The sequence below is a fragment of the Aquila chrysaetos genome, chromosome 12, assembly GCF_900496995.4.
Source record: "Aquila chrysaetos chrysaetos chromosome 12, bAquChr1.4, whole genome shotgun sequence".
NCBI lineage: Eukaryota > Metazoa > Chordata > Aves > Accipitriformes > Accipitridae > Aquila > Aquila chrysaetos.
In genome coordinates this window covers 27,063,906-27,079,173 of record NC_044015.1, presented here as the reverse complement: position 1 = coordinate 27,079,173, position 15,268 = coordinate 27,063,906, and the positions used below count along the sequence as shown (strand labels likewise).

General features: G+C 37.0%; 1 protein-coding gene across 8 annotated transcripts in view; it reads right to left on the bottom strand.

Annotated features, from left to right (window-relative positions):
- TTLL7 (tubulin tyrosine ligase like 7) overlaps positions 1 to 15,268 on the bottom strand; it is an 81,349-nt gene that overhangs the window by 54,641 nt on the left and 11,440 nt on the right. For 5 of the 8 annotated variants that reach the window (XR_003926072.2, XM_030033593.2, XM_030033598.2 and 2 more), the window contains exons 2-6: positions 10,021 to 10,274; positions 6,092 to 6,267; positions 5,809 to 5,937; positions 4,768 to 4,889; positions 3,973 to 4,040 (exon numbers count right to left, since the gene is read on the bottom strand). Coding sequence is in view for 7 of the 8 variants with exons in the window: in XM_030033593.2 (XP_029889453.1) it covers positions 3,973 to 4,040; positions 4,768 to 4,889; positions 5,809 to 5,937; positions 6,092 to 6,116 (344 nt within the window). In the remaining variant the exon portion in view is untranslated. Of the gene's footprint in view, positions 1 to 3,972; positions 4,041 to 4,767; positions 4,890 to 5,808; positions 5,938 to 6,091; positions 6,268 to 10,020; positions 10,275 to 11,609; positions 11,764 to 15,268 lie in introns of those variants that run through there. The other 3 variants (XM_030033597.2, XM_030033596.2, XM_030033594.2) reach the window with 2 other exon arrangements.

Genomic DNA, 15,268 nt, shown 5'->3' with positions numbered 1-15,268 from the left:
ATGGGTTAGCTTTAAACAAAGTAGCTTTAATACTGGTTAACAGCCAAGTTATAGGAGCAATGTGGACTTGGTGGTACTATGCAGACTGGTATACCATAGCTCCCAGCAGAATAAATTTAGTCTTTGCTGAGTTAAATACTGGTGCAGTTAGCTTGTTTCAGGTACTCAGAATACCTGAAACTTCATACATAACCTCATATGAAATTAGTTCGGGTAACTAAAAACTACTCTGTAACATAGGGTTGGCACATCTAAAATACAAATATCCACAGGCCAACAGAAACTGACTGGATGTTTAAAAAGAAATTAACTGACATAGGAAGTTCCCCAACTTTGATTTTTTTTTAGAAATGGCACTAGGATGAATTTTAATACTTTTTAATTAATTACAGATTTAGACATACTTCTCCTTTTGTAATAAAAACTAATAGTGTCAGGATAACTTAAACGTAGAACAGACTTACAACATCATTTCGATTTTTCATTTCTACTATGAGCCTACATAATACTCCTGATGCAGCATAAGACACTTTTCCTTTAAGTAGCTCAAATACTAATGGAAAAAACAGAGCTGCCAACCACATTTGTAAGGCTAGGACTGTAGCCAAGCCTTACTGGTATAATAGATACACTGTCACCAAATTGTTTAGCCAACTACCCAACAAACACTCTGCAGAAACCACAATAGCTATAGTAGTCTTGAAGGACTGCATGAGGTTCAGTACTTCTGCAGCTTCATTGTAAGTATTATTTTACAAATCTGCTTCGATGAAAGCCACCAAATATTCGGAAAAAGTTTTTTAAAACATAAATAGATATTATAATTCATGATTCATGCATATTTTTAAACTAACTCTGTCTGCTATATATTTACAAATGTTATTACGTTGCTAACTGAATAACTTATTTAGGCAGAAATTATTCTATTTTTAGGCAAAAAGCAATTTCTGTGTTAGTTTCCATCCCTCTCCAAATTATTGACCACATGCATCCTGAAGTGTTACATGATAAGAGACTTGCATTTAACTTACTCACAGGTTTCAATACACGTACTCCCTACTCAATGAATATTGCTTCATGGTATTCTAGATATATTATTTTGTGACTGCAAGTACACCAGTTCTATATGCCTTTTTCTATCTTATGCATAACTGGGTAGAATACAAACACTTAATAATATGAAGCAGAGTACTTAACCATTGTTTACAAGTTCTGGTGCTCACTAAAACTTTCAACAAAAGAATTCAGCTCTGTTTTTTCCCTGCTTGGCCCTATTCAGAAATGGCTTAGGAACATCATCAAGTAGCTTGCGGAATCAAGACCTATTCCATTACAATAGCCCTATTGTCCAGCACATCTGCTATCCTCTACTGTGAGTAACCACTTTTTCACTGTTCTGCTCTATCCTTTAGCCTTTGCAGTCCTTACCAGGAAGTCTGAGAATTAAACAGCAAATTATTGTTCTTCTGAGTGCTATTTTAGCTCACAGAAGAGGTCAGACTGTGCTTTTGTTTCTCAGAGTGCTTTCTGTGCAAAAAAATCAAAGGTGTTGAACAAAACGTAGGTTACTAAACACATGACTTGTCAGTCCAATAATGCAGATTCTACTGCCTAGGTTTCAAGATCCTCTGACTTTTCATGGATAGATAGGTATGGATGAGAACAGTCCATGATCAGTTCACAAACCTTTTAAATGTAAACAACAAAGGTGCTGCAAAAAAGACCATCTCATACATGGGTCTGTCCCCCTTCCCATTCATCCTGTACACCTTCTCCCCCACTTACTGTATTCATTCTGTAACAACACTTATCTTTCACATGAGGAGATCTCATCTAAGAGACCATTTACAGACATTAAGAACTAGCTGGCCCTACAATGGCACCTCTATTATTTCTTTTGGCTTTTCTGTGTTCTGATTATTCCCTTTGAAAACAATGCTCATGGCTCCTTTTGTTCTCAATTACATTCCTGCTTCTATCTGTTCCATTACTCTGTGTCCCTACACTTTCTGTGCTGGGTTGTCTTCTTTCATATTACACACGTTACATATTACACCACTCCCTTCCACCCTTCTGCATGTGAAAACCACATTGTCCTGTGATCCAGAGTGCCTGGATAGTGGCTGTAAGAGGAATTCCTGAAGTGCAATTCCTCCTGAATAGCATTTGCCTCTCAAATCCAGGATATTTGTTCTTTCGCTCCATTCCCAACAGCTTGCATAAAATGGAAAAGTGAGAACAGTATAACAACAAAGGTAGAAGTAAAAGAAAAAGAATAGTCTACTCTCCACCAGTTCTCAGCAGTTGTTCCGTGAGCTCTCAATGGTACAAAACCCACAGCTATTCTGTACAAGCCAGTAACAGGAAAAGAAAAGACTGCATGCAGCAGAAAAGCAAGAGAACAGAATTAGTGTTTCTGCACAATCCTGTTCAAATAAATTTTAAGACAGAACAGCAGCTGTATGGAACAAAATCCTCCACTCTACAGACAAGAGCCTGCCCAAACATGTATCCCTATTGACTTGTGATTTCACGTACATATGTCTGTTTCACAAGCAGTCTCAAGGCATTTCATTCTGATTTTTATAAATTATGAATACTAAGTACTGAATTGTGAGGCTAGTACTGCGAAAAACAGAATGACTAAAAGCCTGCTATATCTACTGATATTAAGTGAGGTCACAACATAGATATGTTTGACCCAGAGTTATCGTATCAGAGAAGTTCCCATCTTATCTATAATATGTACAATCTCCACACTGAGTACCTTTAAACTGTGTTTCAAACTCAGAATTCAGTAGGTTGAGAGAGGTATAATCAGACTGTATTTGAAAACAATGTGTGCATGATAAAAAGAGCCTTTTGTCCATTTTGTGCATTTTTTTAAATGACAGAACTGGAGCAATACACAGGGATACCACCGCCTACCAAGCCAACCAATGTTGTTCCACTGTTTCCAAGACCTCTCCAAACAGCTGTTTGCCTCCATGTGCTATCTCTGTTTTTATTTAGAGTTAAGTCTGGAAGGGGCAGTCAAAAGTGGTTGTCTAGCACATATTGACACAAGGGAGTTCTGGCCCACATGTAGGACATATTACTTGCATTGCTATGGCATCTACATTTGCATCATAATAGTTGCATACATTCTACATGCTGTGTGTTGTAGTTTCAAAACAGAAAAGGAAATAGGGAAAGAGAGAGAGAGAAGAGATATCAACATTAATTACATTAATATATGAAAACAAATTCTGTTCTGGTAACAGGAAATGCAGTGTAGGTAACTTTGGGGACCAAAAGAGTAACTCTATCAATAATTGTTCTTTAAACTAATTTAGATTAGAAGAATCAAAATATTCAACACACATTTATCCCTAAACATTTCCTTATTACCAGACTGTTGAATCATTATTTAGTATTGTTTTCTTACAGGTCTTACTCACAGATTCTCAGCTAGGATAATTCCTCAGAACCCAGTTATTCCACTAGAGTGAGGAGAATTTATAATTAGACAAATGAGCCTCTCTGACTTATTTCTTATATAAACAGTAAGATGCTTCACATTTTTTAAATTTGATATACACAAAAATATAGTCATTAACTATTTTAAAAAAAAAATATCCATCCACATACTAGTTATTTTTTCTGTTCTACCATTACAGGATATATGCCTGGGTGTATTATGTATTAAGTGTGTTATACAATAATTTAAGGCTCTCCTACATTCTGCAGTGCGTAGACAGAGAACTGAACCCGCATCATTTTCCACTGAAGTCAACTGGAGAGATACAGTAGCCCACCCCAATGCTACAGATCCAGGACCAAAGCCAAAGCTATTAAGGAACTTTGGAAATTATTCTTGGTCATCTTATAGCCTCTTTGTAAAAATAAACAAAACTTACAAGCAATAGTTCAGTATTGTACTGCATTAAATACTATGGGTGAAAAACTTCTTAATATTAAAAGAAAGATTACTTAGTCATGTTTCTTGCCAGAAAATCCTTTCTGCAGATCTCTCCCATTCCTGGAAAATGGTTGATTCTCTGAGGAAGGAGAGGAAAAAAAAAAAAAAAAAAAAAAAAAAAAAGAAACTTTTTTGGTACTTTTTAGTTTTCCTGGCATACCTAATACAATCATTTAAAATGTTCAACTGCATGCTCAGGCAAACATAATTAGTGTTACACATAAATTATTTAAGATAATATCTTACATTATACTATGTATTCTTAGCAATACTGAAGACGCTGTAAGTTGTATTCTCCTCCACCAACATGAGCATGCCCATTGATTTCATTTCAGACATGAAAGGAGACTATAATACTCTTATTCACAAAGCTATCTAGGAACAAAGAATGCTATCACAAAGTAATGGTAAAAAAAGGAATTATTTATTCACAGAAACTGTGGAGAGAGCCCTGCTTGTTAACTTACTGCTTAAAAGCAACTTAGAAATGATGTTTTGCATCTTCTTTCAAACTCCGATCACTCACAACACCCAACTAGCAGAAAAAAGCATGAAAGAACTGCCCCAAATATTTAAACACCAGATTCTAAGTGGTATGAACAAATAACTCTGGAAAAGAGAATAAGATTTTAAAATATGTAGTGGTATAGCCTTATTGCAGTCTGGTTGGTGGTGTTGGGGGGGGGGGGGGGGGGGGGCGCGGTTCTCTCCATGCAAATGTAACTGGCCAGAAGTGGCACATTACTGAATGTTTCAGAGTGAAGCAGTTTACTGAAACATGTCAGAACTCCTAACTACCACTCTACCTGATAGTTCCGAAGTTCAGCAATCTTTTCTTGTTGCACAGCAGAATCACTCCATATAAGATTAGCCGTTTCATCTTCATCACGTGTTTTCACAAATCCCATTTCTCGTATTACCACACGTACTACAGAGAAATCACATAAGGAATATTTTGAATCTCTAAAATAGATTGTTTTTCAAAATTTAAAAAAATCAATTAAGATTTTAAACACTTCCAATACTCAACCTTTTGTCCGAGAGCAATGTTAGTATGCAAGCTATTATTTATCTTGCAATATTTCCATCAGTGGATTGCAAACCTGTCATTACAACATTACAGTACCTTGTACTGCAGCTGGAATCAGAGCACAACCACTGATGGGAACTGTAAAGAGCTTCAGGCATTCCACAAATATCTAGTAAAAGTCCACCTGCACAGCTTTTAGACTCAATCTTGGCTATCACATATGTTAATTTTAAAACACTGATGACTATAAGTGTCACTGCAGACAGAGGACAAGAATGCCTCCTTAGACAAGGTACAGTAGTTGCAAAAGCAAATGCATGCATTATTTTAATACAAAAAAAGAGAATAGACTCATTATGTGCCAGGCATAACTCAGGTTCTAGGAGAAAAGATTTTTCTGAAGTAGTCCCAAGCATCAAAATACAAAACATTAGTAGATTTTTATTGAGAAACCTCCATATAATAATTAGAGTATTTAACATTAAATTTACACTGTTCATCTTCCAAGGCTTTAAGTAAACTTCCAAACATATACATTATTCATAATTAGAGGGCTTTTCCACAGCCTTCTTGATTACTTAAGTTTTTGCATTTCAAGGCCCTTTCCTGAGTAACAAATGGGGAGTAATAGATGCACAGTGTTCAAAGCTATCAACTCCATGTTACAAAAAAAAGAACAAAGGTTTCTTACAAAAGAAAATCCTTTGGAAATGTCTCACTGTCAGCTTCATGCAAAGTCCATTAATTTACCCCATTAGTCAGTAATTTACTCACGTCAATAGCTATTAGGATGAAAACAAAATATGTAGCTTCCTACCAATTTCGTATTTCGTGCCAGCAACATTTGCAGTGATGACTCCATTCTTCTTCTTTCTGACTTTTCTTTTAATTGTGCTTTGATAGGGTAGTTCCGAACTCAAAGTCAGAGGAGCAGTTCCATGGTTATCTTTGAAAAATAATGTTGTAACTGTCAATATCTTTGTATCTCAGATAACATACACAAATGAACTAAAACCACAAACATTTGCTTTGTTGTAACTTAGAGGTACAAGCATAACAAATTATTAACAGGCTTTGTTAAAAATCCAAGACTAGCATACCTCCCTCATTAGGCAAGGATGGCATTATAACCTAGGATAGTGCAGAAGCAGAGCCCAAATTTCGTTCCAAGTTCTCAGAAAATGATGGAGCTGTAAAAGCCAAATTATTTGAAGCTCCAGTCATACCATTTCAGTCTCTGGTTGTAGCAAATATTAGTTCTGGTATGGATAGATATCTGTGTTAAAAAAAAAAGAGAGACTTTGTTATAGAGAAATCCTGAAAGAATATAAACAGCAGAAAACTAAATATGGAAATGCTTTTAATAGCAAGTCAAAAGTAATGCTTATTTTAAAAGACTGATCAAGTTATTGTAAATACAAAACTTTGTTACAATTCAATTTTTTTGTTTCTGGGAAAAAACATTTTGCAGTATTAATTTTCAAAATGAGATTATATTACTTAATTTCCTTATTTTCATTTGTGTATGGGAGATTTGGGGCATGAAAATAGGTAACACTGAATTCAACCAATACTGTGAACTTTTATCTGCACAAAGCTCACTGAATTTATAGCAATTTTAAACCGTATTTAAATTAAAAATTTAAAATCAGACACAGTGTATTATGTGTTTTCAGGTACCAAATGGGAAATAACCAAAAATCACCTTAATAATCTTTTTCCACTTTTCCATTTTTCAACATTTTTTGAAGCAATTGTCCAATAATCACTTGGTAACACACAGCTGCAGTTTCATGACCACTTCATGACACAATGTTCATAATTTCAAAGACACTTTGGGTTGGCAAGTGTCTAAATTGTCAGTTTCTAAAAGGAGTAATTATTTGCATAAAATGCTGGTTTTCATGTCTACACTGATGCAAAATTTCAAATTTTCTTCTATGAATACACTACCACATGTGAAAACCCCACATACTAAAAAGTTTTTTCAGTCCAGCTTAAACACATAAGAACAATGGGCTAAAATATTAGGAAAAAAAACTCAGGAATAAAATGCTTCTAAACACACTGATACATGACTTCAGGCATGCAGCACTGTTATAAACGCTGCAAGGAAACAAATGCTGTCTTTGGCAGGCTGCCTCAAACAAATCTACAAGTTTTCAAAACGTACACAATATAAGTTACTGATTTTTAAAGGCTTTAATTTCTTTTCTGCAATTTTATGTGTGGCTAAAGTTCCTTACGCTAGCTTTAGATTAGTTTATATTGCCACTGTGGTGATTGCAAAACTTATTTTAAATAGCTTTATATAGAGCATGAGGAATTTCTTCTGCTATAAATAGCAGAAAATTACAGTAAAGTCAAAGTCAGCCATGACTTATGATGTGAAGTACATTTGATCATAAGATTGGACAAGATGTGCATTAGCAAAATTATCAAAACATTATTTATAAATCCTCTGTGTGTGTGTGTGTGTGTGTGTGTGTGTGTGTACACACATGTCAGAGAGAAAAAGAGAGAAATACAATCATATTCTGGACAAGTCACCCTCTTGGTAAGAAAAATATAAAAGCAGATACCGTGAGCTGCAAGATCTTATTTCCTTTCAGGACAGAACTTTACCTTTAACAGTCCATTAACACAAAAGGGTAAAAAGAACAGATTATGGTTCTTTTATGACTGTCACCAGCGTACTGTGGGCCAAATTCTGCTTTGTAATAAGACAACCAAATCTCCCTCATGTCCATTTAGTGGAGTGCCACAAATTAACACTAAAACATGACCCTGTATATTTATCCAGAAAGTAAGAACAAATGTTTTATACACAGATACAACGTTCAACAGCATAGCAGTAACACCCAGCCATACCCACTTGCAAAAAAACTGCTGAACCAGAACTCGCTAAGAAAATCCCCCCAAATTGAACTGAAAGTGGCAGGTCATTTTGAAGTTGTAATGTTTTGGACGCCATCATCTGAGAAGGTGACCCAAAAGTCCTCCTGCCCGCTGGCCTACTAAAATTAGACACAGAGATGGGAAAGCAAAGCATTCATCCTCCTTAAAACCACTGTGAAGGAAAAGCAGTGCTGGGCACAATGACTCGCGGAATATTGCATGTTATCTGTTTCTCAAGCTAAGAATACCACCAGAGTACAAGACATGTTTAGCTCCTGGGAATAATACTGAAGTACATCTGTTAGCCTATTAAGGACTTCTGCGCACATACACAAATGCCTAGCAGTTGTTCCTCCACTGTACTGGCTAAAAACTTTTAACAAATTTGGAAGAATGTCAAGATGACTAGTATTTCCCTGTGAGAAACACCAGCCCATACTAATACAAGCTATGATATGGTAATAAAAACCAAGCAGCTCATAGAGCTTTCATTGAGCTTATAATCACAGAAAAATATCTGCCCAAAGTTACTATAACACATTGCATTCTGAAGGTGGACCATAAAGCTCCAAATTGTACTACGTTGTTTTCTTTATATAGAAACTATTCTACTCTTTTGAGAAGAATACTCTTTAGGGTTTAAATAGAAAGCACCAACAATCAAGGTCCATGACTCTCAACCAGTCAACTTTTTAGCACACATACATTAGCTGATGGTAAAGATTTATGGTCATCTGTAGAGTAGTCTATGGACAATTAGTAGTTTGGCCATATGGAAGACAAAGTATTTGGACTGACTAACTGTCACAAAAAGCTCTGAAAACTGACCACTGAAGGAACTCTTTTCTTGACAAGATTATGGATGACATTTTTTATCATCACAGCTGAAGCATGCATTCCTTTAATGATGTCAAATCTTGTTACAAAGACACATGCTGTCTGTCAAATCCTGATTTAAACTGAATTCTTCAAAGACAAAAGGGATCATTACTGTACTCTGTATTCAAACTTACTCTAGGATTTTGACTTTTCACAAGCACTGTCCTATACCAATAAAGTTAAACTGTATTCTGCCTTAAGCTTGTATATAATTCAAAGTAGTTTTACAACTGCTTCACTTCTCAAGTTGCCCATCTCCATACAACCATTTCACTGAATACCAAAACAGCAGCAGTTCTAAATTAGTAGTTTTCAAAAATATTTTACATAGGAAGCAGTCCTTTCCTTTGATCCTACTGGAACCATCTCGTTTCCAAAGGGCAAATACAGGTCCAATGAAATTGGGCAGTCTCAGCTTTTCTTCCCACTAAGTCAAGTGACAGATGAGACGTACAGCATCTCATCTGGGGAGAAAACATTACCCAGAGCACTAGCTGTGAGTTGCAGGCTAAGCCATGGGAGCAGTAGACTTGCTCCTGCTTAGACCTCCATGCTTTTTATGTACCTAGTGCAGTACCACGACAAGTTCCAATTCTGCAGCAAGAAAACCTAAGACCAGGCTACTGAGGAAGCCACAATCCTCCCAAGCAAACTGCAACTGCTCCTCAGACTACACTTTAGATGAGCAGTTCTCTAACTGAGGGAACGGGTCACTTGGGACAGACAGGAATACATCATTGAGAGCAATAGATGAAGGGCTGTAGCTGAGGGGAGGGAGCTGGAAGGAGAGGGCTGCACACTGACAGAGCACTGAGATTCAACGCTGCAATGCCACAGGCCCTGGTAGCCAAGAGCTCCCACATGTCTTTCCTCTTTTTGACTTCTGTACAGCAGAAATCACCCCAGAGTTACTTCATTCTCAAACCCAGGTCCTGACTTGTTATGATTGCCCAGCTCTACTCTCAGGCCAGAGCACAGCTGTCTCAGGCATGCTGATGGAAAAAGACTTGCAGGGCAGACTGCTTTGCAGGCAGCCTCTGCCGCCCTGACAGAATTGCCAGTTATGGGGCAAAGCTTATTGCTGGGCCCACCAGATCATGCAACAATAACGGCAGCAGCATTGTCAGGTTATGATTACATCAAATTCCGAGTCAGTTCTTATAACTGACAAGTTTTTACTTATAAAATAAGCATAACCTATAACCCGTGTTCAGCTACAACAAAGTAGAAGCATATCCCTCTAGTAACCTACCTGAAAGACCTGTTTCTAAGAGATTGCTTGTAATAATATGGAAGAAAGTATTTTATTTCCAAACTGGGACTGACGGAGCTTGCTTAACCTTGGCAAGTCAGCTCTCTGGAATCTCTGAATTCACACGCAGACAGAAAAGGATTGCAGTTCCTGCTGTATATACCATTTCCCTCCTGAAATCACGACACCCACAAATTGGTAGAAGGTAGAATCGGTCATACCGATTCAAGGGTGGTTGAACAAAAATGGTTAACCTATAAATGGAGAAAGACTTGTGAAGAAGAAATGAACACATCTTTATCAGGTTAGCACATTCTTACACAAACAAGCACTTTGAATAAAAGTGTTGGGGGGGGGAGGGATGAGATGTTATCTTTACCATTGCCTGGCAAAGGTGTGAGAAAGCCAGCAAGAGAGATACACTGCACACAATCCTGTCCTAGAAAGAGACAGAAGGGGAAAAAAAAAAGGGGTGGAGGGGAAGCTTTTTTCCTCCAGGGCCAGCAGGGGTAGGGTACTCTTGCTGCACAGGGCAAGTTGCACACAGACAGGGACCAATGCAGATGCTTAAGTCCATCTAATGGAACAGTTTGGGCAAGGTACGAGGGTGCCTCGGTGAAGAGCACGGGACAGTGGGAAGAAGTGGTTTCATACTGAATGCAGTGATCCATGTTACCTTGATGACAAGTCGCAATATGTTGTAGAAAATTAAAAATTAAGAGTATTTTTTGCTGTTACACAAATAAAGTGTATCATAAGAAGTTAGTAAATTGCCCAAAAAATACTCTTCTAGCCTAGATTATATAGAAGTACTTTTGAACAAATCCCTCTCTTATTTCTTAAGTTATTTGCTCCATACTGCTCACAAGTGACCTCTGCCTTTCGCAATCCTTCACTTTACATCCTGTTGCAGTGTGGAGCTGAAAAGATTATTTTGAATCTCTAAATAGGAATTGCATGCCATCAGACCCTTTTTTTTCCCCCCAAAGAGTAAGCATCCCGGAAAAAGGTTGAATTAATCAGATCAAAATAAAGAAGGGGGTGTCAAACTCAAACTTAAAATAAAGGGTGCAACTTGAGAATCTATTCCAAAGAACAGTCGAGTCAAATGAAATTCTTCAAGCTAACTGGGGTCATACCAGTAACTATGAAACCACTACTGTGTAACCTAACAAAAAGAGACTAAATTGCATATACATATTTAAAATAGATTTGATCTAATTGATTTAAGCATTAAGAATGGTAGAATCATCTACTATCAAAACACTTCAGGTTCCAAAGCAGAGACAACACTATATCACTCAATGCACTGTTTTTAATGTGAACCTCTTCCTTCCTTCTAGCTACTGTGACACTACTGGTGACCAGTTTGAAAAGCTCCATGGGCTGTGCATAGCTTAACTTTACAAACATGAACTGAAAACATGACTTCAGATCTTAAGCCATGGCACATATGACAAGACCTCTCAAAGAAAACTAATATTTCTTAAGTGTCTTCCTATTTACCTAGGTAAAATAATGCAAAAACTAGATTGTCAGTTTTATTTTTATTTCCTGCATTCTTTGTGTACAGACAAGTAATCACTCACCAACAGTGGAATATTTTAGAATAGATTTTAGAATTAGCAGGCTGCTTTCCTCTGACCCCATTAGTGCAATTTACTCAGTGCTGTCAAAAGTGTCTGGAAATGCACAGTAGCGGGGAAGAAATCCACAAAGCTCCTGACGTAAGGAGCTTCCACTCTGAAATGAAGACACACTGAAGATACAGTTACAGAACTTGGCAGATGACCGTAGGGATGGAAGGACAACATCACAGCAATGCAATCCCCACTCCCCAATTACCTGGAAAATTAAAACAACAAAAATTTCACAGAAACATGAAAAAGAAAGAAGTGAAAATAGTCTTCAGAGCATTGACCTAGGAAACATCCAAGTTCTGGTTTTTTCAATCTAATCTAAATAATTAAGTTTTTTGCTCCCTTTGATCTTAGAGTATGAAAGTCAGGATACACTGTAGTGAGGGATCTGCTACTTATTACAGTTACACAAAATTATAATCTATTGCTGATTTGGAATTAAGCTATAAAACGCAGATTCAAAATGAGATTAAGACATTAACAGAAATTATAATTGAGAAAGATGCCTTTTTCAGTACCACCCTCAAATAGCAAGGTAATAACAATTTGCAGTAATTAAACTGCAGAATTAAAAGCCTCATACCCTTTCACAATTTTTTTTAATACACGTCTTGACAAAACGTATGTTGAAGTGTTCCTGTTACAAGCAAGCATAGCCAAGCAGTTTTTGTGCAACATGCTAAAAGAACAATTTGGTGGCAAGTTCTCACTCCTACAGAGAAATTCTAAATACAAAAAGCAATCCTCATTTTGAGGCTCAATGTGTCAAAGTGATAAGCTTGTTTTTAAAAGGCTATCTGTCAGCTGGCTTAAAAACGTATACACATTAGAGTTTGGTTCAAAATATTCTGAAGTCAAATGAAATCTATTAATTTCAACACCCTTCACTCTCACCATCAAATCACATGAGATGTTTATTCAGCAGTTCTTTCAGATGAAGTGAATGTTCAGAGTTCTCACGTGTGTGATTTGCTAAACGGACAGCTATAAGCTACACAAGAATACAAACAGCATGATTTACACAACTTTAAACTTTTTTGAATTGTGCAGCTCTGTAAAACAATTCTCTGAAGTAGTTCATCCAAATGGCCAGCATTTCTAAAATTTCCAAAATTTATCTGAACTACCAAACAAACTACCAAAACGACCAAACCAAGCTATGGTAACAGCACTCTACCTCTGAATCCATAAATTACAGTTACTTTAGTGAGTTTAACCTTACAACTGCCATTTCCCACTCAAGCACCCAAACAGCAAAGGCCCTAGAATCAGTCTTAGCCTTATGCAACACAGCTTATATAATAAACATAATTTTACAATGCCTATTTAGTAATATTGAAAGCATAAACTATCCTGACCCTTCCAGTCTACCTTCACAACACAGTGCAAAACAGAGTGTGCGTCACAGTTGTGAACCTGTATCTTTTGCTGCACAACATAAAAGATGTGTTATCTTAAACAGTCGGAGTCTGGTGAGAAGACCCTTCAGTGCCAGCTCTATGGCTCAGCCACCCATGTCAGCACAGAGCCTCGGGGGCTTTGCAGTCTCACTTAATGGGAGATTTTCTTTTGGTCTTTCCTGACTTCGCACTTCGCAGCTTTGGGTTGAGTTTTTTCATTGTTTATTATCACAAAAGTTCTATGAAGTGGTAAGTATATACCCCCAATTCAGAAAACAGGAAATGTATTAGAAGCTGTTAAGATGGTAGAACTGTCACAACATAAGAGTTTCAGAGGAATTAATCATTTCCTACTCACAAAATACAGAGATCAGAATTGAGCACAGAAGCAATTTTTTTTCTGTTCAGTGTTATCTTGAAGCAATATTGCTTCTTTTTGCATTCATCCATTTTCCAAAAGGAAACTTCAAATCCTTGGCCAAATTTAAATCAGTGTCAAAGCTTTCAAACCTGAAGATTGATCTTCTCTTTAAAAAAATGACCTCCAAAGTGTCTTTCATAGCAGAGCACACAATATGACTATTTGTTGGCTCATTCTCACCCTTCAAAAGCCCTTTCTAATGTGATAACATATTTCAGACTGTTAGCAAATTGAGTACTATAGAGTTTCATAGTTACGTTCTGAATATTGAAAGAGAGCACCATCAAAGCAAGCAAGACAGAATTAGAAGACTACAATAAAAAGGACAATGCTTGAAACTTTTTCTTGTTCAGTAAAACATAGGAAATATATTAATTGACAAGGCAAGTGAAAAGAACTTGTATGACTTACAAATCAATAATTCATAAATAAAATGCAGGGAACTTTTAATAAACATTATTTAGCATTCATAAAGTCAAGGAAAAATATTGACAAAATAGCCCACACAACCTGAAGTGTAACCATTTTTTTATACAGTAAAACCTTAATTTCAGACGATAAATACCTGCATCACTTGCTGCTAAAAAAAAATATCAGCTTTAATGTTCTACTCTCTGTCAGCAAAAAGCATAGACAACGCTTAGGTCTCATACCACTGTTCACCACCTCAGTAAGTGTTGATAACACCATAGATCAGTCAGCAGGACAGCATTTCACTTCTCGCTGCTGTTCAAAGTAAGTTCCACTGAACACTGCTGGATGGAAACCACTCTATTTATTGTAACTACCTAACTCAGCAACACCAACAGACATTCCACCTTCATTTAAAATAGCATTGGAGTGATCTAGGCATTTTCAGCCTAGAAACATACACTATGTTAGAGCGCATTGGCCACATCAGCTCTGCAAGCAACAGCTGAGTGGCATACCTACCACCCACAGGAGGGCTAGATGCCTGTCACCTCAAATGAAGCATTCCCTTTAAAACAAACAGCTGAAGGACCCTTGTTTGATTTGTCACGGGGAACATGAGTGCAGGAAGCCATGCTGACTGCCAGACTGCTGCACACAAAGGGCCAACACTCTTTGTGGCGAGACAGCCATGGCCACTAATGAAAGAAACAGAGGTGATAATGTGCAATAACGATTATGTGTAATAGTAATATTGAAGTCTGATATCAACCATGTGGTTTTGATAGGGGAAAGGGTAAACAAGAGAGAGTTAGGAGAGGAATTGAGTTGTGGCACCTGTGGAAACATCTCTGCTCTACTTTTGACTTTGCAGTGTGCCATCCATGCTCTTCATTACAGCATGTCAACACACACCAACATATATCACAGGGTGTTTTAAATTGTATACACCACACACTAATCACTGCTGGAATTAAACTATTCCTTTCTTTTTCTATCATTCACTTCTCAAAAGATTTATTTCTCTAGCAAGAGCTAGAGATCTTCAGGATCTACAAGATAGAACATTTTAACATTTTACATATATCAGCATAGTTGTCTTAGTATAACAGAAAAAGCACTAATCCTTTAATGAAGCTGATATATTTGCAATGATTCATTGTATTATAAATAGCCCTTGGGAGGGAAACTTACTAAGGATGTTGGGAAAAAAAAAAGGGGGGGGGGCTATCTTTAGAAGGTTCCCCCTCACACATCACATTCTCCCTCCCTTGCTTCAAGTTGGTAGCATTGGCTTGGTATGAAAACAGCCTCAAGTTCAGGGAAATAACACCACAAACATGGTTAAAATCATTTCTACAGGCCTCTGTATTGCA